The following is a 25,853-nucleotide window of genomic DNA, read 5'->3' as shown; positions in this document are numbered from 1 at the left end:
CTGGCTGTTTTGTCCTGATAAAAACTCCATTCTCTTTCGCTATGCGAAAGTTGGAAAAAATATTCTAATCATTAAAAGATTCATAAATTGATTTCATAAAGCCAGTAGGGTGTTGTTACTTATGGATTACTATCATTTGGAGGCCATTAAATGGCTTCACAGTTCAATGACTACCCAACTTGCAGGGCTCATTTTCCTACAGGGTCTACAAAGTCGCTGTTCCTCAGAGGCTAATAGAGAAAGTAGAATGAGGGATTGGACATCAAGCTCCTGACCTAGCCTAGCATATAACAGACTCTCAACAAGTTTTCATGCCCAACTACCTCACCCTTACAGGGCAATTGAATTATGCTGTAGGCTTGTGTAGCAACGTGGCCAACACTGCAGTAATGAACCAGATTGCTAGGATAATTGGCATGTTCTCCTCCGCATGCAAGATTGATAGGTTCAATATAAGTCTATGAAGTTACCCATTCTTGTAATAGAGCGTTCTCATTAAGGAAATGGATTAATTGGCTTACTGACATTTTACCGAGAGGCAGATTTGAATAAGTGGACTCGGCAGTTCTGAGGAAAGAAAATTAAACAGGAATAAAAGGAGAAATGTGCTTGCTTAGGCTGAAACCTCAGCCACAGGATCAAAGCAAGAATCTCAGCTTCAAATTTGTCAAATGAGAATGGACATTAGTGTCTGACAGATAAACTGCTGTCTTGCTCCTGACAGAGCTCTTTCTCGCAAAGGCTTCCAGCTCTTGTCTCTTCCTCTATTTAGTTTTCAAGGAGTCCAAACTCCATCTTAGGAAATGTGTATCTGAAGTAGAACCATGCCTCCCTTCTGTTTCTATAAGCAAGTTCATGAGACTGATTTGAGAGAAACTAGAGGAAAATATCCAACAGAATTCTCCCTAAAGTATCATGTTTCCTTTCAAATATTCCTTAATCTCTCTCATTTCCCACTGAATGGCTGCTCTGGCCATAGCTAGATAGGCTTATTATGATTAATTTTAAGAAAATGCACATAAAAATGCAAATATAGCTATACACACATTGCTAAATCCAAAAGCGGATGGTCTGTCTTATTATTAAGTATTTGTAAATATTTGTTCTCATTAGCATTTGCCACAGTTGATCACTATGCTGGCTCCTTCATGAATTTTTCATTTTTCACTTGGTTTCCAAGTCAGCAGCTGTCCTTAATCTCTTCCTATCTAAAAGGCTGCTCTAGGAATTACCTTTACTGCCTCAACTCCAGAACTTTAAGATAAAAAGTGTATTTTTTCAGCTTTCACATGTACAAATTTATACAGCTGCTGGAAACACTCCATGAGACCCGCTCTTCACAGCATCTCCATCATTTCAATAAATGCCATTACCTGATGATAGTTTCTATCAGCATCCTTGGAGATGTCAGCAATGACTAACAAAGCCAAGATATATCCCTAAACCCTCTCAACTCTATGGTAACTGAACATGGAAACTCTGTTTTACTGCTATTAATCTTAATCTAAGACACCACCAGTTTATTATCAGTCTTCTAGATTATTGGTGTGGTCTCCAATTAGGCCTTATTTTCCCCATCTTTGCCCAATACAATCAGTTTCAAAACATCTGATCTCCAGTTCAGTTTAAGTCAGAACATGGCATGCTTCTCCTCACAATTTTCTAATGGCTTTCCCTCTGTAAAATCCCAGATGCTTCCCATTGTTTTTAGAGTGCTACAGGTACTGTAACAGGCTATTTTCTTTAACTTTAGCCACTATATTTTCCTTTCACTTACTCTAGCTTTGGTGGTTTATGTGCTTGCCCTTTTGTTTTTCTGCAGCTATGGGGATTGAACTAAGGATCTCACACTTGCTAGGTAGGTGCTCTACCACTTCAGCCTTACCGCTAGTCTTTTTTTTATATTGCCTATTTTTGAGGTAGGGTGTCACTTTATTCCTGAGATAGCCCATGCTTTGACCCTTCTACTTGTTCTTTTCTGTGTTACGGGGGATGCTAAGTGCATGCCACTTTGAGTAGACATATTGTGCTCCCAAACTGGGATAACAGTCATGCATCACCATGCCCAGTCATTGGATGGAGTCTTGCAAACTTCTCTGTGCCCAGGCTGGATTCCAACCCCAATACTCTATTCTCCATCTCCATTCTCTGCTTCTTAAGTAACTGGGATTATTGGCTTGAACCACTTCACCTGGCTACCTATTCTTTCTTAGACACTCATGCATTCTACCTTAAGAACTTTGGACTTGCTGTTTTGTGTTATTAGAACCCCTCCCAACATCTGCATGATTTTATGCTTTGTAGTTTTTAGACTGACATTGAAAAGACCTCTTTCTCTGACTCCTAACTTCAAAATTCCTCTGCTCCCTTTTCTTACACAGCACTCTATACAAGATGGCAGTTTTCATTTCTAGTGTTGAAAAATGCATTCAAGATCACACAGCATACACCACAAAATTAAGAAAAGGGAAGAAGTAGGTTGAAGGGGGGTGAGAATGGCAAAGAGGCATTGGATTGATAAACTGCTTTATTAATTGGCACCTCCTTTGTACAACTATTAAAAATAATAAAAATAAATAAGAAACAATGTGCAGGTTATTAAAAAACAATTTGGTACCTAATAGGCACTCAGTAAATATTTTTTGGACAAATCAGTGAATGTATTGTCGGAACTAAATTTATTGGCTAAACTAATTTATTGGTTAAATTGAAAGTAGGGAGACTTGGTCTTCATATTCAAGTAAGAAGTGATTAATTTATTTAAAACAAGCCCAGATTTTTAGCATTTTCTGGTATTATTTTCTTTTTATATTATGTTTTTGTATATGTGTCACAAGGAAAGTGTTGCTATACATAAAGAGATGGAAAAATCATTTTGCGCAGGCTCAAATGTATGCTGTTCGATGAAGATTAATTTCTGTTTTTAATATGCAATTTTTAAATGATACACAGACAGATACTAGAGAGATTTAACATAGGAACCATGCACTAATAGCAGTAGGAACGTGTCTATTCAGTCTTCCTTGTGTTATGTGAAATGCCCCTTTTCTGTCCTTGTGCATTAGGAATAACTGAAATTAAAGAGAAGGATTTCCAAGACACACATTGTCCCAATGAAATTTTAATGATTTGCTAATGCCCGCTTTCCTCCTGAAAGGTTAATGCCACTGTGTTCGTTTCTGAGGTGCCCTCTCTGAAGCTGTGAAGTCAACACTGATTGCCGTAATGACCATCAGTGACTACATTTACACCCTGAAATTGCATTGTCTTTCCATGATTGGCACACAGGTGACAGCTCCAGCCCATCAGCGCCACACAAGCTAATTAGGAAGAAACCAGAAAAAAAGAGACAAGTTTAGAAGGATTTTTAGAAGTTAGAAGTCTAAGAAGGAGAAAAATGTGGGGCTCCAAGAAGGCTTCAAGGATTACTGTAGGCAGGAATCAATTGTCACCCCTGAGTAAAGTATAACTTGCAAAAATATACAAATTATAATGCTGAGATTATTCACAATGCATCTAAGCACAATTAACTTTATGACTTCAAGTGGAGTGAGGGGGTGGGGAGTAAGGGAGGGATAATGGAGAACTTTGAAAGGGATAATATTGATCATGACCCACTGTATTCCTAAATGTTGTTTTGAATGGTGACTTCTTTCTACAACTACTAAAAAAATAAGAAAAATATATTAAAAAATACAATCCTGAAGATGACCAAGATCTAAGCAAATACATTAAAGACGATGGATGAATCACCTCTTTAGAATGAGATGTTGTTTCCACCTTAAAAAAAATTTACTCAATGATGTGTTAATGGTCTGGATTGAAAAAGACCTGCAAGTCTACGGCCATACCACCCTGAACGCGCCCGATCTCGTCTGAAAAACACCTGCAAGTACATGTATACCATCCCACTGTTAGTTTCACGAATGACTTTGTTACTTGCTGGTATTTAATTAATTTTAATGTGGTAATATAAGTCCCCACCTTCTGAGCCAATCAATAGGTGATCAGAACCTCTCTTGTACCACAGCCATATTCTCGGCAGCTATGGCATCTGACATGGTGATCTGATGGAGGTGTGACAAATTCTTCCAAAATAACATTTGCCATGGATGGCCAAGGCTGTCACCCAGCTGTCTGGTACATCCTGTACCACGGGGAGAGGAAGGAAATGGCTTAAAACTGCACACTGAGGAGCCTGCGCCAAGACCACAGAACATTTTCCCCAAAGTGAGCATAAATGGGTATTTAAGTAAATATTTCAAGGTAAAAACCTCAATCTGAAATGTAATTATATCTCTTGAAGATAAACATTTCCTCTGCCCGGGTTATTATAATGAAATGTGGGATCTTAGCATTTGGTTGTGGCTTAAGCAAAGTGTCAAAGTGATTTCTTTTTAAAATGTTTTTAAACAAATTAATTTAGAAATACAGGTTACTCAACAGTATGACAGTGTATATTCTTTTAAAAAATTAGATAGTACTTCTGATTAAAAAATGTGTATACACATACACACACATATATTCCTAAATCATGGAGAAAAATCTATTAAAAAGTTGGGAACCTGAAACAGATACGGTATGGGTATTAGAAAGCCTTTGCTTTGGTGCATGTAGGGACTAGTTTTGTTTGTGGAGATTTAAACAGGCAATGCAACATTATGGGCTTTTGCAGGTGTGTGTGTGTGTGTGTGTGTGTGTGTGTGTGTGTGTGTGTGTGTCTGTCTGTCTGTCTGTCTGTCTGTCTGTCTTCTATCTGTGTCTGTGTCTGTGTGTGCATTAGCGTGTGTGAGTGTCAGTACTGGACACTGTCCCTTAGCTTTTTTGCTCAAGGCTAGCACTACTACCACTTGAGCCACAGCTCCACTTTCCATTTGTGGAGCTCCTGAGTAGCTAGGGTTGGAGGTGTAGCCATCAGTGGCAGGCTGTGTTTACATGTTTGAGCTGAGAAAAACATGAAAGTCCTTGAGATATTTCCTGGTCTTGTTTTCCCCAGTGATGCTCATGTCCCTTGCCCCCCAGGGACCTGCACCGCGGTGGAGATAAGCTATATATTGCCCTACTCCATATGACGTCTTTTTCTCTTTTTCGTCCTCTGTGGAAGCAGAGTTGTGAATACCAAATCAGGGAACCTTTTTAAAGGACTCTATCTTCTGCATAGGTAAAGGCAGCCTATATAGACGGTGTTAGCCATTCTAGAAACTGTGAAAATATGAATCATTTATTATATACCAACACATTGGGAAAACAACAGCTGTGACATTTGTGCCTGGTTTGTATTGAGAATTACAAATGAGATTTTTTTTTTTTGCTTGACTCCATGAAACCAAACTAACACTGTTACAGAGAATGTGAGATTGTTTTAAAGTATTTCACACACTGGGCTTAAAGTCTATGAGAAATGTTTTTCCTAGCAGTCAGTCTCATCATGTACAACCTAAAAACAATTTCCCTCTCATTTCTTCTCACTTCTCTCTTCTCCTCTCTCCTGTTTTCCTCTCCTTAGCCAGTCCATCTCTCTTCTGAGAGAAAAAAATTCTTTCTATGGAGCCCATCCTCTTACGGCTGCTTCTGAGTGCTGGGATTGTGGTCATGGGACACTACTACTGCTTTCTGAATTACTATCTGATCTTGCAGCTAATGAAATAAATGTTGAATAAAAATGACCATTACATTTTCTCTGATTTCAATGGAGCTGTTTCACATATGAGGCACTAACCTGTGTGCACATATGTAAAGAAATAATTGGAAAATAAAGTGTTTTTCACAGTTAATGGAGTAAATAGAAAGACTATAGATATCTAGATTTAAAAGTGCCCCCCCATAGCCATACACTGGAGGCTTTTGCCTGTAATCCTAGCTATTTAGAGGTTGAGATCTGAGAACCAAGGTTCAAGGCAATGGCAATCTTGGGCAGACCAGTCCATGAGATGCTTATCACTAACTCAGCAGCAAGAAGCCAGAAGTGGAGGTGCATGTGGTACAGCACTCTCCTTAAGTGAAAAAAGGCAAGCAAGAGTTTGAGGCCCTGAATTTAAGCTTTTGTTCTGACACACACAATAAAATAAAATTATAATAAATAAATAAGTAAATAATCAAAATATTGTCTACTACTCTGGGTTCTATAAACATTGCTTGATGGATATTGTACTAAAGTTCTGTGATAAACGTTAAAAGCTTGTGAAATAGCTACACAATTCTCCCTAGGTCACTATGGTAAACCAGCAGATGGATCACACACATTCTATGAATAACTCAATTATCAGATGAGGATTTGCGGGGCTAAGAAGTCAGTGCTGACCTGTATTCTGTGGTCTTCCTATGACTTCTCTTGAAGTCCTTCACACCCAGATGTGCTATTCTCATTTCCCTGTTAAATTCTTCTTACTGAGAATTCTCTTTTAAGATTTATCTTCGGAGTCACACACATTCTACATAGTCTCAATTGTTCTATTGATGTCACTGCCTTCCATGTTAGGGTTTTCTAAAGATTATGAAGAAATTTTGGACACATTTTGTTTATCTGTCTCATCTCTGCTGGGCCCCCCCGCTATGAGCACTTGACAAGAACAAGTTCAATCCTGATGAGACTTGCTACTGCCTGAGACTTGTTACTGCTTGGCTGGCTGAGTACTTAGTTACCACCCGGCTTCAGCCTTATGTATTCATGATGTAGGGACAGAGATTTTTCTTTCTTCCTTTTATATTGAAATAGTGCCTTCCTGTTGAATGCAAACAAGGTTATAGTCAGAAATTGAATCCACTTGCTTCTCTATAAAACCCTACAACTTACTTTTTACTTCTCAGGAAAGTCTTCTAACCTCTGCCAGAAAAGACTAGATGCTGCTCCATTAGACATCCTCTCCTCCTAGGTATCATGATACCATGATACCTAGCATGATACCTAAGATAATAATCACTTGTGTAATTGCATCAAGGGTGGAAATGTCTTGCACACCTGTTACTACAAGTTGGTCACTTAAAAAAAAACAGTAAAATAGTTCAAATATACCTAAAAATACAATGTAAGTGCATTTCTCAATTTAATACCTTTCATGCCTCTCGGGATAGTTTTAATTTTCTTCTTTGGCATATTTGTTACAAAAGTGAAGATAGTTAAATAATATCTAAGAATATGATGTGAGCACTTTTCTCAACTTAATGTAAGCCATTTCATGCCTCTAGGGATAGTGTTGATTTTCTTTTCTTTTGTTTTTTTTGGTTCCTTAGCTCTATTTAATGTTTATGATCACATTTTCCCATATATTGTAAAATGAAATTGATTCATAAATATATTTTTTGTATTACACAATGCAAATTCAGGAGTTTAGTACTGAAATATGTAAATGGTATTCTAGTTCAAGAAGAGCTGAGATATACAGTAGTTTTAAACATCACTACGTAGAAGCCAGTTGGATTTAGATGAGCAATCCAGTTTTCCCTGATCCATCCATGCCCCAGGAAAAGGATAGATTTTAAAGTTTAATTTCCTAACCTGAAAAATGGAAGTAAAAATGCATAATTCACACAGAATAAGAATCTAATGTGAAAGTGCCTACTTGCAGTTGAGATCTAAAGTCCATACAATTAATAGTATACCCAAAAGAAGCTAAGGAGAATGCATTGTGACATTTTTGTGAACCTTTTATATTTTGATGGCTTCCCCATTAATTTAATGTAATGATAAAAACCATTTTGAAAAGAGCACTTAATTTCTGTAAAGATTTTTATGAAGTTGTTTTTTTTAGGAAGTTGAGCTTAAACATTCCAACCTGGATAGGTCTGAAGATTCTTGGGGTACAGGAAAGGGTACATAGAAAATTTGACAGAGGAAAAAAATACTTTTAAAGCAGTATAGCAAGGGCATCAAAACTGAGTTTAAAAACATGGAGAACAGAAAATTTTCTGTAATAGCCTCAATGGGGGCATTTAATGGGATGTTAGAAAGAGATTGGTTAGAAGATTCAGAAGCAAGCCTGAGACCGAACTATGATGCATTCAGTCAAGAGCTGCCCTGTGCCTGAGTAAGGCACAGTGTCTTCACTTCTAAGCACACACCAATATCGAGCACAAGTCAGAATTCTACAATTTATTGCAATCCGGTGTATTCAAAATTCTGAAGTTCACAGTGGGATTGTGTGCCTATGCATTCTCTAAAATCAAACTTTCAATGATAAAAATATATATGGAATATAATTATTCTATTTGTAGTACGAAAGCTAGTTAAAGATTCTCTTAGGAAAGTGATATCGAATAAATCCTTCAATGGAACATTTGCTTTCTTCCCCATCAAAGTGTAAACTCAAGCTGAGCATCTTTGTCGCAGTTCATGGTAAAGAAGAGGGGAGGTTGTTTCCCTGTTTGGGGAAGAACAAGAACATAAACCAAGCAGGGCATGCTTAAAATCAGTTACATAACACTGACATATGCTGAACTGAATGGAACCATCTACTTGAGAGCAACTGTTATTACATAAATTACCGAGTAATGCTAAGAATGAGAGAAATAAAGGGCGAAGAACAGCGCAAGTTCACTGTTCACTAAACACAAAGCCCAGGATGTGAGTAAAAGATTCTCTCTGAGATCTTTCAACTAGACACTAGAGAATAAGAGAATGTCTCTGTTTCTGTCTCTATCTGTCTCTCTGTATCTGCCTTTCTCTGATATCTGTCTAACTATGCCTCTCTTATTTTCCCTATCCCTGCCTCTCCTTTTCTCTATCATCTCACACACACACACACACACACACACACACACACACACACTACACACACACACACACACACACACACACACACTACACACACACACACACACACACACACACACACACACACAGAGTTCAGGTGACTATCCATAGGGGCAAGGAGAATGTAGGCACAGGTAAGGGCAACACAATGTCACAAGAATTTCATTAGAAATGAAGCCATTTAAATGATTTCCATCAGCAGTCGCAGTGGAAGTACACAGGAATCTACCTGTCCTCTTCATTTTTCTGGAAGAATATTTACAATTAAAACTTTATTAACATTTGTACCAAATAGTAGGAGTGAATGTTGTTCTGGATGAAAGTTTTCTGAAGGTTCTTTCTAAGGTAACTAAATACCTGTTACTTCCCCAGTTCCATAACTAGTCCACAGAGAACATATTTTCCTGTCCACTTGCATTTCATTTTGTTAGCAATTTTAAATGGATGGAAATGGATTGGATGGCAAACTTGAATTAATACAAGGAAACTAATAGACTATTTGTACGTTTGTTTGAAACAAATAATACTGTCTGTTGCACGTTTTATCTGAAGTATCAAAGTACTTCTTACTCTGGCACAAGTTCCAGTTAGCTTTCAATTTTTAATGTGTTTTTAATTTAAGAATACATTTTTAAGGCCCCAGGTTAATAATCCGCATCATTCTTTACTATGTGAAATAGCCTGGGATGTCTTCAATTATTTCATTAAATAAATTGTGGTTCATATCCAAATTTTAACACAAAATCTTGTCTTTTGTCTACCTTTCCTATTAATTCTCAAAGAAGACAATGTCCAGAAACTGAAAAATGACTAAACACTTGATTCTATAGATTACAAAAGGTGTGGATTATCATCCAATAAGAATATGAGCTCATGAAAGAATTATAGGTGTGAAATAAATAACTTTATTAAACCACAAAAGCTATTCACAATGAAAAGGTTCTGTTCATTAATTCTGTATAAATTACTTACTTATCAAAGGAAAAACATGACAAAGCAATGTGATTTGCTTTATGTGATAAATGTGATTTGAGACTTCTTCTACATACTTAACACTAACATGGGTGCCAATAGGCTTATTAATTGATAATGTACAAATTATAGTGGACTTTTTCTTTTCATTCCCTTGACCATATCAGCATATTGTAATTCCCTGAGAGTCCTCAAATGCACAAGAGGAGAAGAAAGAATTGAACAAACCAGAAAATCAGTCAGGAGCAATTTTCCTGAAAGTAGATATTTCTTCAAAAGCAAAACAAAATAACAACAAAAAACAAGCAAACCAAAAGAGGAATAATTCTTTGGTAGACTGTAAACTTCAAATCCAAAATATACCCATTTTATTCACATCTTCTGAAAGTGTGATTGTAACACTAAAACTGTTATTTCAGAAAAAAATAGTTTAGTGACATGAGATCACATAGTTTCTCCCTACTAGATTTAGGCATACCCTTCAAAAGACATCCATGGTTTAGCATAGACATTGCCAACATGTCAATATGCCAAAAAATAGGGCTATTAGATTTATGTTGAATAAGACTGATAATCAGAAAAATAATTCAGATGGTAGATAAGTCACCAAGAAATATTTTCCAATGTGGATCACATCCTCGTATATATATGATCATTTCTTTAACCACACATTTGCTAAAAAGACATTTGATAACTTGCAACAGTATTAGACCTAAAATTATCCACTGTCCATTAAAGTGCAGATTTTCAGATCTGCTGCCTCATAAAGCTGCCAGTCACTTCCTCACTAACAGCAAAACAAGCACAGATTAATATTTGCAAATTAGAAGGACAATGACTACTGTAAACACGCTGGCAAACTGCATCGGCTTGTGATCAAGTGGAACTTTGTAGAGTTAGAATAGAGATACTCTAAGAGAAAGAACACTTACCTGGAGTCAGTGAAGGTAGTTAATTTCATCAGGTCAGTTTTGTTATACATGCCCAGCACATGTAAGCGAATAATGATTCCACACATCCATCCATCTTCATCTCCTACCCTCATACTTTCATTGCTCTTGTCATTGTTGTGTGGCATTGTGCTATTTATGGGGGACAAGCCCTTTGCATGGAGCTGTACCTGTCAAAAATCTACATCTTTCCTGGAGAGAAGGAGGGTAGATGCATACACTCTGGGATTTACCTTAGAAAGTAATGGTTGGAAACCACGGAAAATTTTAACCTGAATACATCAGTGGCCAAAAATTAGAGGACAAAGTTGCAAGGGTTGGAAACAAGAATACTGAAAATGACAGAATAATGAGCCTGCCTTTTTTTTTTGCACATTTATTACCCATGGCTTTGATCATGTGCCATCAGTCAATCAAAAGGTATTTCAAAAGGAAAGTATTAAATTTCCATGCATGTATGGAACTATAACTCAGTGAATTCTGGAAGCTCTCATTCTGTACTGTATTCTTGTCAGATGTGTTTAAACTGTATTGTGACTTGCTGAGTGGCTCATTGACTCCAATTTTTGGTGAAAATATGCCTCCCAGAAAGCAAATGGTATGCCCAAAGCACAAGTGATTTTGCTTAAAGGAAGTGACATGGTAAATATTTTTAGTGTTGCCCAAAAGGTATCATGTCTGTATTGGAAGCTGAGCTGTCTTGAGGGAAAAATGTATTGAGTGTATGCAGTACAGCCCTGAACACTAGACACCTAGAGCATTTGTGATTATTTTCCTCGTGGTGATCTCCTTGGAACCACATACCTGTGCATACAAATCCACTGTGTTAATGGGAAAATACTCAAGGCTGATTTGACTCATTGATGCATCTGAGAGAGATGTCATGTTTCTCAGTTGGGGATCTGACATACTGGATAATGATCAAGATGGATGTGTTCATGAGGCAAAACAGAAAGACCAGATTAATGTCAGCATCTGAAAATCTCTATTTAAAATCCTTCTAGGAATAAAAAGACTGCTCACTTTTAAATTGAAGTTCCTAGGCTAAACAATTAATACCTCATTGTTTTTATGACAAGACTACATGTTCAGTTGTTTTATTTTTTCACTGTTATTGTTGTTGTTCTGGTCCAGTTATTTGAACACAGGGCCCGAGCGCTGTTGCTGAGCTTTATTTGCCCTAGATTAGCACTCTAACACATGAGCCACAGTTCTATTTCTAACTTTTGGGTGATTAATTGGAAATAAAGAGTCTCACAGACTTTCTTGCCTGAGCTGGCTTTGAACTGTGATCTTCAGACTCCTGACTAGTTGGGATTATAGGCTTGAGCTACCAGTGCCTGGCCTCTTATGCATTCATTTTAAATCTGGGAAAAAGCTATTCTTTTTTTTGTTGTTGTTGTTGGTGGTGGTGGTGGTCATGGGGGCTGAACTCTGGGCCTGGGCGCTGTCCCTCAGCTCTTCAGCTCAAGTCTAGCACACTACCACTTGAGCCACAGCAACACTTCCAGCTTTTTTCTGCTTATATGATGCTGAGGAATCGAACTCAGGGCCTCATGCATTCGAGGCAAGCACTCTACCACTGAGTCAACATCCCAGCCCGGAAAAAAAAGTTATACTAATTCAAGAAAGGGGAAGTTACATGTCCTCCTGATAAAGATTTTGCTATTTTTTTATAAATAGAAAAAGGTTCATTAGTTGTCCTTTTATTCTATGGAAATTACAAATACCAAGGATACTAGAATGACATAGTCTGCTAATCAAAATAAATGTTAAAATAACCAGAAGCTTCTTATTAGTACTTGAATATTCTATTTTAATGGTTTAATAGGAATAAAATTATATCTGTTCTGATAATCCAAAGATAGATCTTGAAATGTTCATCAGCATAATCATTGTCCTATTTTACTTTACTAAGGGCCATCAGAAGTATAACATATAATTCACTATCCAGATAAAAATGTGTGTTCTTTGTTACAAACAGAAACGAAGAGCTTTTCTAAATTTGACTACAGGAACACAAACTGTGTTTTATTTACTAAGATAGTATCCTCGCCTTCTAGAATCATCTTTGATTACATTCTTGAAATGCTAACATCCCTCCATGAGCATTTGGAAATTTGAGCTTTTCAAAGAAATATTACAGAACTGAGAGTAAAGGAAGCACCTAAGAGAAACAAATTTAAGCCACCTAAAATTTTGATTGCATAAATGGCACAAAATTTTTGAATGATCAAAATATATTCCCTTTTAACCTAATTCTTACCATTTTTGTACCTAATAATCATATAAGGTCTTAAAAATAATAATAATAGGTTCATTACATTCTCATCATCAAATATATATAAAAGCCAAAGAGACCAGACTGGTTTCAAAACCAGATGTTTAGAGGCAAGAATCAGAATCAGTTTGTGGTAATACCAGAACAAGTTTATGAATCTTAAAATATGCTTCTTGCGGGCGATGTATGACTGGAGATCAACACAGCTATTATTGCTAGACAGTGCATTATGAACTGCGCAATAGTATCACTTTCAAAAAGGCAATTTATATGTTCATATCATACACACATACAGGTTTGGGGGTATAATTTAAAAATGACTTACTGCAAAATCTTCAAAGATTTTCTTGAGTTCTTTGTGACCATGCCTTTCAGCGATATGTGCTGGATCGAAACCATCGGTGTTTTTTATCTGAGATGCCCATCTTGCTCCTGGACATTGAAGCAAATGAGTAGCCAGGTTCCTTAAACCAAATTTGGCTCCACAGTGGAGAAGAGTTGGAAGTTCTTTGACATGAGTATCTGAAAGCATAGGATGTCATAATATATATGTAGATATATATATATATATATATATATATATATATATATATATAATATTTGCCATCATATAGAAAAGCCAAACATTTTTTTTTTGGGGGGGGGTCCGGTCATGGGGCCTGAACTCTGGGCCTGGGCGCTGTCCCTAAGCTCTTCAGGTCAAGGCTAGCGCTCTACCACTTGAGCCACAGTGCCGCTTCCAGCTTTTTTCTTTTTTGCTTATGTGGTGCTGAGGAATTGAACCCAGGGCCTCATGCATGCAAGGTAAGCGCTCTACCACTGAGCCACCTTCCCAGCCCAAACCAAACATATTCTACTCCTACTAGTAAGTTGCTGAGGCATAAATAGGACAGCTCATCATATAATAAATGAATATGGCTACTAAAAGTTCGCTAAGTGCTAAATTGATTTCTCTTTGTTTTTTTATCTTTAGTGAGTTCTTGTCTTCTTCCATCAAGGCTAAATACACTCATGATTCTTTCTCCCTTTGAATGATTGGCAGTTTCTGAAATTTATTTTATTTTATTTCTTTGTGCTCAATTTGCTGCTTGATTTTTTTTTAAAGGAATTGATTTTGGAGATCACCTTGTATGTTCCTATTACAGTAGAAACAATAGTATCTTGTCATTATGTACATCTTGATACAGAGAGTTACTGTCAATCATAGTTCATATTATATTTAGTTCTTTCCTTGAACTCACAGATTCTAATTTATAAACATTTTATAATTTTATCCATTACAGAAAATTAATAGATTTCTTAAAAAGATAGAAACCCTTTTAAAATGTGATTAGTCTCCAGTGTGAATCTGTTTCATTTTAGGGCAATTTTCATTTAATTAATCAAGATTCTTTATACCTGTTTTTATTGTTAACGTGTACATAGGAAAGCCATAATTCATACCATGCTATAGCACATTCTCAGTTTTTACTTTTTGCTGGCCAAATTTTTCAAATAATAAGTACAGGAGAGCAGAATAATTGTCTGTGGGGCCTTTTCTTAATGCAGGTTCGATTTTATGGCTTTGATAAATAAAAGTAGACACATGAGTTGGCAGATACAAAGGAAATTGCGTCACACACTTGTCTGTAAACGTTCCAGGGTAATCGTTATAAAAGATGGCTAATGATCAATTGACATAATCAAACCAAAACTTTCAAAAGATTGACCTAGCTTACGAGAATGATAAAATAGTAATATGCCCAGGTTTGAAGTTTAAGAATTAAATAAAAATTTAACAGTGAGATGATGATAAGACTGATAGTTCTCACAAATTACTCTCTAGAATATTAAAGATGTATTCACTCAGAATAGGATGACCAGTTGATCACTTTAGGACAGAAAAATAAAGCACACAATAAATAGAAGATTAAAAGTCAGGAGATCTGAATTTAAACATCAGTTCAGTCACCAGAGCTGTGGCTCTTAAGAATATTCCTTCACTTTGCTGGGTTTCAATTATTTTTTCAGTTATAAAAAATAGTATTGAGCTAGATTCCATGCCACTGAGGGTTAATGTTCACAAAAGGAAGTGGTCACTGGATATTTATCAAATTAATTAATCAAATTCCAATGAAGAAATAAAAATTTGGAATCCCAAATTTTGGAACTCCGAAGAAGAAATAAAATTTGGAATCTGATAAAATGTCAGTATTTCTGTATGTCTATTAAATACCGCAACACTGGGTTAATGAAACTTGTCAATCAAAATGAAAGTGCATCAGTACCTAAACAACTTGCAACTCATCTTAATTACCTATTTATTTAGTAAAAGGCTGCAAGTGAATTCTTATTACTCCAACTATCTCTGAAATACTTAAGAGAAAAATTAAAAGTTATATCTACTTTGTTTTTCACTCACTAATTGATCCAAGAAACTTTATATGTATTCTTTCTTTTCAGATGTAACAAATTTGTTGAGTGCTACAAACTCCTGTAAGGACTAATGATAAATCTGTGGACTAGACACAATTTCTTCGTAAAAGGCTTAAAAAATATGTATTATTTTTTGGTTTGTTTGTAATAAAATCTTCTTGATGTTGATCTTATTCATAATTTTCTTTTGAAAGAGCTAAATGGCTTAATTTTTCCATACTTATTATCTTTAAGAAGTTGTACAAAGGAGTTGACATTTAACAAAGCAGATTATGAATACAATACATCTTGCTCAATGTCACCTTAAAGGGGTGAACTGTTCATTTCCTCAATTTCCTCATTGTTGTGAAACTACAATATAGCCTGTTAGGTGTTAAGGAAGGAGTATCCACAAGTAATTAAAATAATATGATTGCTAAATAAAATTTTGGATGTCAATAAAACTATAAGATAAATAGAAATAAATCTAACATAGCATTTGAAGTTAGTTACCTCTCATTAGCAATTATTGTACAAATTTTACTAAAATACAGTTATTTTGCTTTTAAGTGAATGGAATTGAAATGGAGGTTGAAATTAAACTAAATATTTTATGTACAAAAAGATTAAGCAAATGTAAGAAAAACTATAAGATTTGGCAAAGCTAACTGGTAGATCTAAGATAATTTCTATTCATTTTTTTATTTTTCTGCATGTTAAGATTATTTGAGTACATAGAAAGACAAAAACTAGGAGCTAGGAAGGTGGCTCAGTGGTAGAGTGCTTGCCTCACATGCATGAGACCCTGGGTTCAATTCCTCAGCACCAACCACATAACCAGAAAAAGCCAGAAGTGGTGCTGTAGCTCAAATGGTAGAGTGCTAGCCTTGAGCTGAAGAGCTGAGCCCAGGCCTCGAGTTCAAGCCCCATGACTGACACACACACAAAAAAAGACCAATGGAAGTTTTAGTTACCCAATGGTCTATTTTCTGACTAAGACATTCCAAGTCCAAGAGAAATCTGAGAGCTACAGTACCTTTACATATGCATTAAGTATGTGTTCTATGCTCCACATTTATCGTTAATTAGAAAATCAAATTCTGAATTAATTCTTTCGCATGTCACTGGTGACCATATGCTCTGTTCTTTCAGATTTAAATATTGCTAATGATTGCAAATCAGCTTATGCTTTGACATACTGTCTAGAGATGGTCATGGTCTTCACTAAACCACTTCTTCCTCCAGGGTGAAGAGTAGTACTTCGGAGCGAAAATAACGTAGTTTCTCTTTTCCTAAAAGAACCTCCAGTAACAGTGCTTGCATGGCTCTAGCTTCTTCAAAAACAACCTCAACTCTATTTTCTGGCCATGGCAAGGGATCCTTTCCATTTTCCAGGCCTTAAACGGTCTCTAAAGAGAAGTTAAAATTCCAGGCCGTGCACCGGTGGCTCACGCCTGTAATCTTAGCTACTCATGAGGCTGAGGGTCTGAGGATCGCGGACCAAAGCCAGCCCAGGCAGGAAAATCCATGAAACTCTTATCTCCAATTAACCACCAGAAAACTGGAAGTGGTGCTGTGGCTCAAGTGGTAGAGCACTCACCTTGAGCTGAAGAGCTGAGGGACAGCACCCAGGCCCAGAGTTCAAGCCCCATGACTGACAGAAAAAAAAAGAGAAAAGAAAGAAAAAAGAAAAAGAAAATTCTTGGATCTGAGATTTATGAGACCACAGAAGAAGATTTGAACTAGCGGAGTTGAAGTTACAGAGGGACTCAAGCAACTGTGTGGACTGAGTGTTCTTATGACACATGTCATTCATACTTTGCCATGATGACCCAAACCACACGTGTTCATGTATAAAAGTGATAAGGATGTTTGCTGACACACTTTTATATTCTTTATCCCAATATCTTACCCATTGGTGACAATCTATCTTTCATGATCCTTTGTATTAATACCACAGCCCCCAATGATTCACATATTAGAAAGTCAATAAATTATTAAAATTATTTAAAAGACCTACATTACACTAACATACCAAAATTCATTCCTAAACTTTATAGGGAGAGAAACTTTTTCCTATGAAAAATTATTGTTCATGGAAAAATAGGACTTTAAAACAAATAATAGAGAGACCATGAAAACAGTTCTATTTTTCCTTATATACTTCCTGTTTAATCTCTACCCATCTCCAACTCTGTGTGCCTAGAGTAAAAATCAAATGAAGAGGATTATTTACAAACAGGAGAGAAAGTGACTAAAATACAATACTGGTAAAATACTATCTTATCTATTTAAAATGAAGCAACAGAGAACTAAACCTAGAACTATCTACAACAAATTAAGAAGAAGGGATGATGGAGTAATAACAAGTTAAGTATATTTGAAATCCAGGCATGTAGGCAACTTTACAACAAAAATTTTAGAGCTTGTGTTAAGGTAATTCAACCCAATCACTGAGACACGAGTATATAGATTTTAAAGATCAGATATTATTAGCTAACATTGATGAAGACTAAAGACCCAAAGAAGTAACTAAAACATGATCTCATCATATTTGTGTCTAATTTTTGTAGTCTTATTTTGTGTTTCAAGTAAAAATTAGAACTAGGTACACAGAAACAAGGCTTCTGGATAGATTATCTCATTATATTGAACTTTCAATTCTTGGTTTATATATATGTGTGTGTGTGTGTATAAATATATCTACATATATAAAACTACTATATAAGAAATTATAGTTATTCACATTTTGGGGGAACCATAATTTTAAGAATTTACCAAATGGAGTTTGGACAATTATACTGACTACATTCTAGGCTGTAGCATTTACTAGAGAGTCACATCAAGTTGAATATGATACAATGAATAATAAGTGCAATTGATGAATACTCACATTCTTCTTTAGAGTAAATTTCAGTTGGAAGAGATTGAAACTCATAATATGGTATCTCATGTTTGAATATGGCTGCAAGAATGCCATCCAGGTCTTCCATGTTACTCTGTTTTTATACACAAAGAAAATTCTTCATTAGTTTAGGTATAGAAGCATCTTAGGTCAAGGGAAGAATAAATGCTTAGTAATTATTAGTAACACTGATACCTTTCTGGAAAAGAAATAATACACACTAAATACTTACCTAAGAGCCCATTATTTAGATTATCAAAAACTTGATATAAGAAATAAAAGTAGTTGCTTTCAAATGTGTAATGGTAACTTTATTTGATACCTAAAATTTGTTAGGTACCAAATAACATTAATAACATTACAACAGCCCAAATGAAAGCACTGAAGTTTTTCAATAATAAAGTATGGTAAAATACACACTGTACTTTCATAAATGAAATTATAAGATGTATCTGGTTCTTCAACTTAAGGGTCAGAAACATGATTGTCCAAACAGATTATATTACTTCTGTGTCTAAATGAGTAGACCTTCCTCTTAGCCTTTTCTTCCCATAAATACAGCATTACTATACAGTAGTTGTTTCCCTAATCTGAGCCATTTGGTAGTGTAACACATAAATCAAGTGTTTTATTCCCAGTGAAATAGCTTGTTACAAAAAAAAGCATTTGAGTTACAATAGAAGGTTCATTCATAAATTAGAAACAGCAATTTAGGGTTCTCAAATACATATCTACTTTATTCTTTATTTTGTTATTAATTCCATACCTGTTAAAATTACGGAGCCCACCAAATTGCGTGGTGACTCCTAGAAGACATAAATAAATATATTTTTGCTCCAGGGATTCCCAAAGGGTTATTGATGACTTGGAGTTTGTTTCTATCAGAAATAGATTCTCTGATTTTTCTCTAATTATCATAGCAGTAACAATGATCTTAATGAAACGACTTTAACTATATTTGACCTGTGCTTTGTTTTTATGGATTGTTTTGAAATGTTTCTTATGACAGGGAGCTGAGCCCTCTAGAGACCTAGTTACTAAAAACAGAGCCTTACTTATTTATTCATTTATTATGGTTTTTAAAAACCTATTAGTGCTCTGCCATCTGAGCCACACCCCAGTCCTTTTGTTTTGGGGTTTTCTTCTGTTCTTTTCTTCTCCTTTTGTGCCATTCTTAGTGCTTGAACTCAGGGAATGGGCACTGTCCCTGAGCTTTTATGCTTACAGCTAGTGCTCTACCACCTGAGCCACAACTCCACTTCCTGCTTTTTGCTGGTTAATGGAGTTTCATTTCTGGGCTGGCTTTGAGATGTAATCCTGAGTAGCTGGGATTATAAGCATAAATCACTAAAGCCCAGCTTGTTTTAGTTTGTTTTTCAGGAAAGAGTCATGCTTTTGAGCAGGACCAGCCTCTGACCACAATCCTTTTGCAGCTGCCTCTTGATGATTTGGGGTTACAGGCATGCATCACTATGCCTGGTCAGAACCTCCTCTCAACTGAGGTCAGTTAAAGAGTGTTCACATTGACATCCTCTGAAAGGGTGAGCAAAGTATATAGGTTTTATTGTTTTAAAGAATGTTCCTTCTATTCCTATTTTCTCCAGAGCTTTTTAACATGAATGAATGTTGTATCTTGTCAAAAGCCTTTTCTGCATCAATGGAGATAATCATGAGGTTCTTGACCTTGAATTTGTTGTTGGTACCTTGATTTACTCCAACTGTAATTCACTTCACAATATTAAACACTTTGCAGGCAGCAAATCAAAGATTGAATCAAACAAAACATCTAACTTGAAGATGAGAATAGCATTTCAATATCTCTAATGTAAAATATGTAATTTGATCATTACAACACAGACAACTGTTTTTGTTTTTTTATATTTTATATTTATATTTTTTAAACTTTGTTTCATTGTTATTACAAATGTGAAGTACAGAGGAGTTACAGTTTTATGTTGGTAATAAGTACTTTTCTTTTTGGACAATGTCACCCCTTACCTTGTTCTCTCCCAGTTTTTCCCTCACATCCCTACCCATAAGTAACTTTTTTAAATTAATAGATAATATAACTTGGAAGAACTATTTGATATATTTCAAGAACTATTTGATTTCTTTTCTTTCTTCTCTGAAACTATTTTAATGAATAGCATATTAATACTTCGATTAATAATTGCAATATTGTTTAATCATTTTGACCTAATTTTGCTCTGTACTGTATATAATTGTTCCCATTGAAAATTAATTTTATTGTTATCCCAAGAGACTTCTGTAAACACATGGAAGTATCAAAGGTTTTAATCATCTCGGTTGCACAGGAATTACTAGTATTTCTAACTGCACTACTTGAATTCTAATTATTATTCCACACTGAGCTTTGGGATGATACATCTGTCTTATATTCTTTAAGTGATGCTTTGGAAATTGTACCTTCATAAAGCTTTGTTTTGGGAATTTTATCTTTATCCCAAAACATGAAATTATGTAGGAAGTGATTAGATCATTAAGATAGTTGAGGTAAAGTATTCTAAAACCTAATAGCCATCATTAAAAACAAAATAATATCCAGTTTGTCATTAACATTTTTTGTTCAAATTCACAGGACAGCCATATTTGCTTTATGCTCAATAGCTTTTAAATGATAATAGAACATCTCTTATGATATGCTATAAGAATACTGCAAATAAAATACATAAATTTCTCATGATCAAGTTTTTCTTCAAGTTTGTACTATGTTTTGTTATTATATGCATAAGAGACTTTAAATGATTATTAAAAAGGATCTTGTTCCTAATTTGGGATTGCTGAGTTCAGATTTACAATTAAAACTTGCTGGAAAACAGTATAGTTTTGTTTGTTGTTATTGTTGTTTTTCTTGTGTGTTGTGCATGTACCGGGGCTTGAACTCAGGCCTTAGGTGCTGTCCTTTAACTTTTATCACTCAAAGTTGGTGGTATACCACTTGAGCCACACTTCTGGCTTTTTGGTGGTTCATTGGAGCTAAGAGCCTCACGGGCTTTTCTGACTAGCCTGGGCGCAGTGATTCTTCATATCTAGGATTGGAGGAATGAGCTATCAACACCCAGCTTAGCATATAGTTTTTATAATGAATCATTTCAGCTAAGTAGGAAGGACATTGCAAGCACTCATAACTTCAAGTATTGTAGCTATGTGTTTCTACAAACACGCAGAATTAAGGTAAATGAAATGGCAATATAAGTAGTATTGAATAAAGGTAGACCAGTTGCAAAATATCCAAAGTTTCCATTTAGTGACAGAGCAGGTCATAGAACAAACATTTATTCTTGTATTTTGTGTTCTGAAGTGGACTTTGACAATGCAAGAGTAAAGTCAAACGCAAATGCTAATATCATGTAATATAAACAGAAAAATAAATGGATGTCCACAAGGAAGATCATAGTGTGGACTGGGACACCTCCATGAGATCAAGCAACCCTAACATTCATCAAGACAATGTCTGCTTTTCACTGTATAATAAGTTTACAGATAAGCTGGACACTAGTGGTTGATGTCTGTAATCCTAGCTACACAGGAGGCTGAGGTCTGGGGATCACGGTTCAAAACAACAACAACAAACCAGCCTGGGCAGGAAAATCTGTGAGACTCATCGCCAATTAACTATGAAAAACATTCCAAAGTAGAGCTGTGGCTCAAGTGGTAGAGAACTAAAGCTCAGGACGGTGTCCACGACCTGAGTTCAAGCCCCAGAACTGCCAGATAACTTGTGGTGGTTCCAGATGTCAGTAGATTTAGACGATAGCTTGTAGAATAATTCAAGTTCACCTAGGCAATGAACTGATGTGGTTCTCCCCTTCTTCCCAGCCTGTGATGGATGACTTGGTCTCGTCTTATAGCTGTGCTGGGGTTTGTTTGTTTTGATTTCCCTTAACACTTCTAGGACCATGATGACAACAGTAAAACTTGTAGATCTATCTTAAATGACATACATTATATCTAATCTCTAACTTTTCTCCTTTCCTCCGCTTGGTGCTGGGTTTTCCATAATTCTACCTGTCATTACTCAGACCTCAAGCTTCCAATAACTCTATGCTGATGGTAAAACCCTCAAGTGTGGGTTGGCCATAATGCCTTCCAAGGCCTCCAGAGCTGGGTGGGAAGACGAAAATCCCTTCTAGAATGCAGCCCAGCTCTTCCTCGCTTCTCATTTCAAATGATGAAAATACGCCCGTTAACTGAAATCTATGCAGACAATTTTCATCTACCAAAAGCTGAACAAGAAATTATGACCTCCATTTTATTGCATTTTGAAGCTTTGTCCAGGATTCATGCATTCAATTTGAGTTTCATTATATATAAAGATTCCCACAAGAGAAAAATTTAACACAAAAAATTTATTTGGGGAATATTTTACTTCTGCACTGACTGAATACTATAATGATACAGCACAATATATTTATTAATGGAATTTTAAAGTAGAAGACATGGTAGAGCTGTCAAAAGAAAATGAAGCAATCTGTAATTTGGGCTATTCCTTTTTGTATTTGGTTCATTTTTACAATGTAGATATTTGTCTTTTGTCCTTAGAATTCTCCAGTTTGACCAAATGGATTTTACTCACTGTCCATTTCTAATACATCATCTTTGTTTTTCTTTTTTTGGGGGGGGGTTTGATCATGGGGCCTGAACTCTGGGCCTGGGCGCTGTCTTTCAGCTCTTCAGCTCAAGGCTAACGCTCTACCACTTGAGCCATGGCACCACTTCCAGCTTTTTTCTTTTTGCTTATGTGATGCTGAGGAATCGAACACAGGGCCTCAGGCATGCCAGGCAAGCGCTCTACCACTGAGCCACCTTCCCAGCCCATCTTTGTTTTTCTTTTTGCTTTAAATATATTGTTCATAAAAGACAACCCTAAGGTAAAAATGTATCACAATAGTCCAGGAACGTTGATGGCTATAATCCTAGCTACTCAGGAGGCAAAGAAAATATCACATGAAATAAATAACAAGCCTCCAACTCCAAATTAGTTTAAATATATTAGGTTCATGAAAAACTAATCTCCCTGTCATAAATTTGTTCCAAATCTTGTGGAGCGTTTTATGGTAACTGAAAAATCAGTCTTTTCCTTTCCTTCCTCCTACCTTCTTTTCTCCCTTCCTTCCTCACTCCATTCTTTTTCCTTCCTTCCTTCCCTCCTTCCTTGCTAATATCTTTCTAACTGAGCAATTAAAATTATAATTATAATTATTGAGTCAAAACCATGGAGGAGTGGCTCAAGTGCTATGGTTGCAGCTTTCAGTGAGGGAGCGAAGTAAAGCCTTGAGTTCAAGTTCCAGTACTGGCTCAGAATCAAAGAAAAAAATTATGCTACTTTATGAAGTTGATGGAATACATAAATTCCATTTTAAGCAAGTTATTTTCCCCTCAACACTGGGTCAATAGCAATAAAACAGAATTCAGAAGTGAAGATAATAGCTTATAATTCTCCAAGATGTAACAAGTACTTGCTAAAATCAGGACATTTTCATGAAAAAGTACCAAACAGGCTCTTCCAGATCAGAAATGCTTCACAAAGCCACTGTTAAGGAGCAAGACTTGGTCACATGAGAGGAGCAAATAGAACTTGGCTGGCCCCTTTGCATATCTCTCATGAAATTTCAGTCTTTCTAGAATTCCTAAAACATACTGCTCACAATATCAGCACTGATCATTGAAGTAAGGAAAAATAAACATACGCTGAGCTTGGAAATATACCCACGGAAACAATTGCTAGATAAATACCACATGCTTCTGTTAGATCATATTTTGTGTGCCTGACTTCTGAACCTCAAAGCATCAGAAAGATGACCTGATTTTTGTTGTTGTTGTTCTGTGGTATACATATCTATGTTAAGATGAAATTCATTTGCAACAGGTCTTGCTGATTCCTCCCTCCTCTGTGAGGACTCTGTAATAGCTTTAAAATGAACCCATCCTGACAGCCATGTTGTGACAGACAAGCTGTTTCCTGCTGATATCATCAGCGGTGACTTTATCTAGGCAAATCAGTTTGCTTGCTTAGATGTTGGCTTTTTCCTTCCCTATTGATTACTAGTAATTTGTCCTTATTCAATTAGCAGAAATTCACTTATCTAGCCAGAGCTCTTTAGCTTATATTATAGTTAACTTTACAGAAAGATCAACTTACCTGGCACGAACTGTCCCCTAAACTGGCCATGGACAATGGGCATTCCTTAGTCTTTGCTGTTGTATAGTATTTAATTTCTGTTGTGGCCTTTATGTTCCCGTCACAATAGACTTTGACAATGACTGAGCCAGCTGGAAAATCTTATAAAACACAAACAGGAGTGGGAAGCTGAGTATAGAATGCACATAGAACTTTAGAGAATACAAAGAAATCTTTTAAGAATTCATAACCTATTTAATAATTCATAGCATTTCAAATGTTTTGGATTTGGGTGATCTTAATAAGTTAGAAACTACAAAATAGACTATAAAAATTTGAATGTAATTTATAAAGTTAAAAAATAAAAATCATGTTAAAAGTATAATAGAAGTAAAGTATGAAATCCTTCTGCATTAAAATATCTTTTTCTCTAGTGGTCTATAATAATCTTTACATGATCTAGAGTTTAGAAAAGTGCAGCTATATATTGAAAGTTGGGTATTTGTTTCAATCCTATGAAATAAATAGTTTGAAAAACTAGAGCTGACTGAAATCCTCAAACTTGTATTCAATTGGTTAGAATAGAAAGCTGAGGGAAAGTAGAGTTCAATGCTCTAAATCTTAAGAATGCTGTAAGCCAAGTACCTGTGAGTCATATCTGAAATGTTAGCTACTCAGGAGGCTAAGATCCAAAGATGTCTGTTCAAAGCTACCCCTGACAGAAGAGTCTAAGAGACACTCATTGCCAATTAATGGATAAAAATGCTGGAACTGGAGATGTGGCTCAAGTGGTAGATCATCGACCATTATTGAATAAGCAAGCTAGCATAAGGCCTTGAGTTCTAGCCTAGATACTGGCCAAAACAAGACGAAACAAAAAACATATATACTACATATATTTATCTCAAACCTTTCTGTAAGCAAATTGTTCAAAGTGAAAACTGTATTGTGAATTCTGCTATCACATACCAACAGAGTTCAAAGCTATATAAAAATTGGGGCTTTTTATCAAAGAATAACAACATACACTCATTTCAATAAAACATTTATGTAATGGTACAACAAAAGGAAACAAAATGTTGATCTGTAGGACAAAACTTAAAGTTTTCACTTTTCTGGTGGTACACTCCTGTAATACTAGCACTTTTAAAGTGAACATAGGTATATCAGTGTCCCAGGCCTACCCAGGAAGACGAAAAAATGTTATACTCCATCTGAAACAAACAAAAATAAACAGTGTGGCTCAAGTACCAAGCTAGAGTCCATAAAATCAAGCCACAGTTTGAAGAAGTATCTTGGAGACTCAAGAACGGAAAAATACTCTGTCACAAAGATCCACTTTTTTTTTTTTTCTGTAAAACTGTTACTCAAACATCTGGATATGGAGTAAATCCAACTAAAGCTTCAGCTTTAGTATTGCTTTATCTCATGAAAAAGTGACTGGACTGCTAATAACTTTG

General features: G+C 35.8%; 1 protein-coding gene across 3 annotated transcripts in view; it reads right to left on the bottom strand.

Moving 5' to 3' along the window:
* Bank1 (B cell scaffold protein with ankyrin repeats 1) overlaps positions 1-25,853 on the bottom strand; it is a 171,159-nt gene that overhangs the window by 94,302 nt on the left and 51,004 nt on the right. For all 3 annotated transcript variants that reach the window (XM_070022344.1, XM_070022345.1, XM_070022346.1), the window contains exons 5-7: positions 24,415-24,554; positions 18,240-18,345; positions 13,278-13,474 (exon numbers count right to left, since the gene is read on the bottom strand). In XM_070022344.1, the coding sequence (XP_069878445.1) occupies positions 13,278-13,474; positions 18,240-18,345; positions 24,415-24,554 (443 nt within the window). The remainder of the gene's footprint in view (positions 1-13,277; positions 13,475-18,239; positions 18,346-24,414; positions 24,555-25,853) is intronic.

Source organism: Dipodomys merriami, unplaced genomic scaffold, assembly GCF_024711535.1.
Source record: "Dipodomys merriami isolate MVZ:Mamm:240054 unplaced genomic scaffold, mDipMer1.0.p SCAF_15, whole genome shotgun sequence".
Lineage (NCBI taxonomy): Eukaryota > Metazoa > Chordata > Mammalia > Rodentia > Heteromyidae > Dipodomys > Dipodomys merriami.
This window is presented reverse-complemented; position numbering and strand designations above follow the sequence as displayed.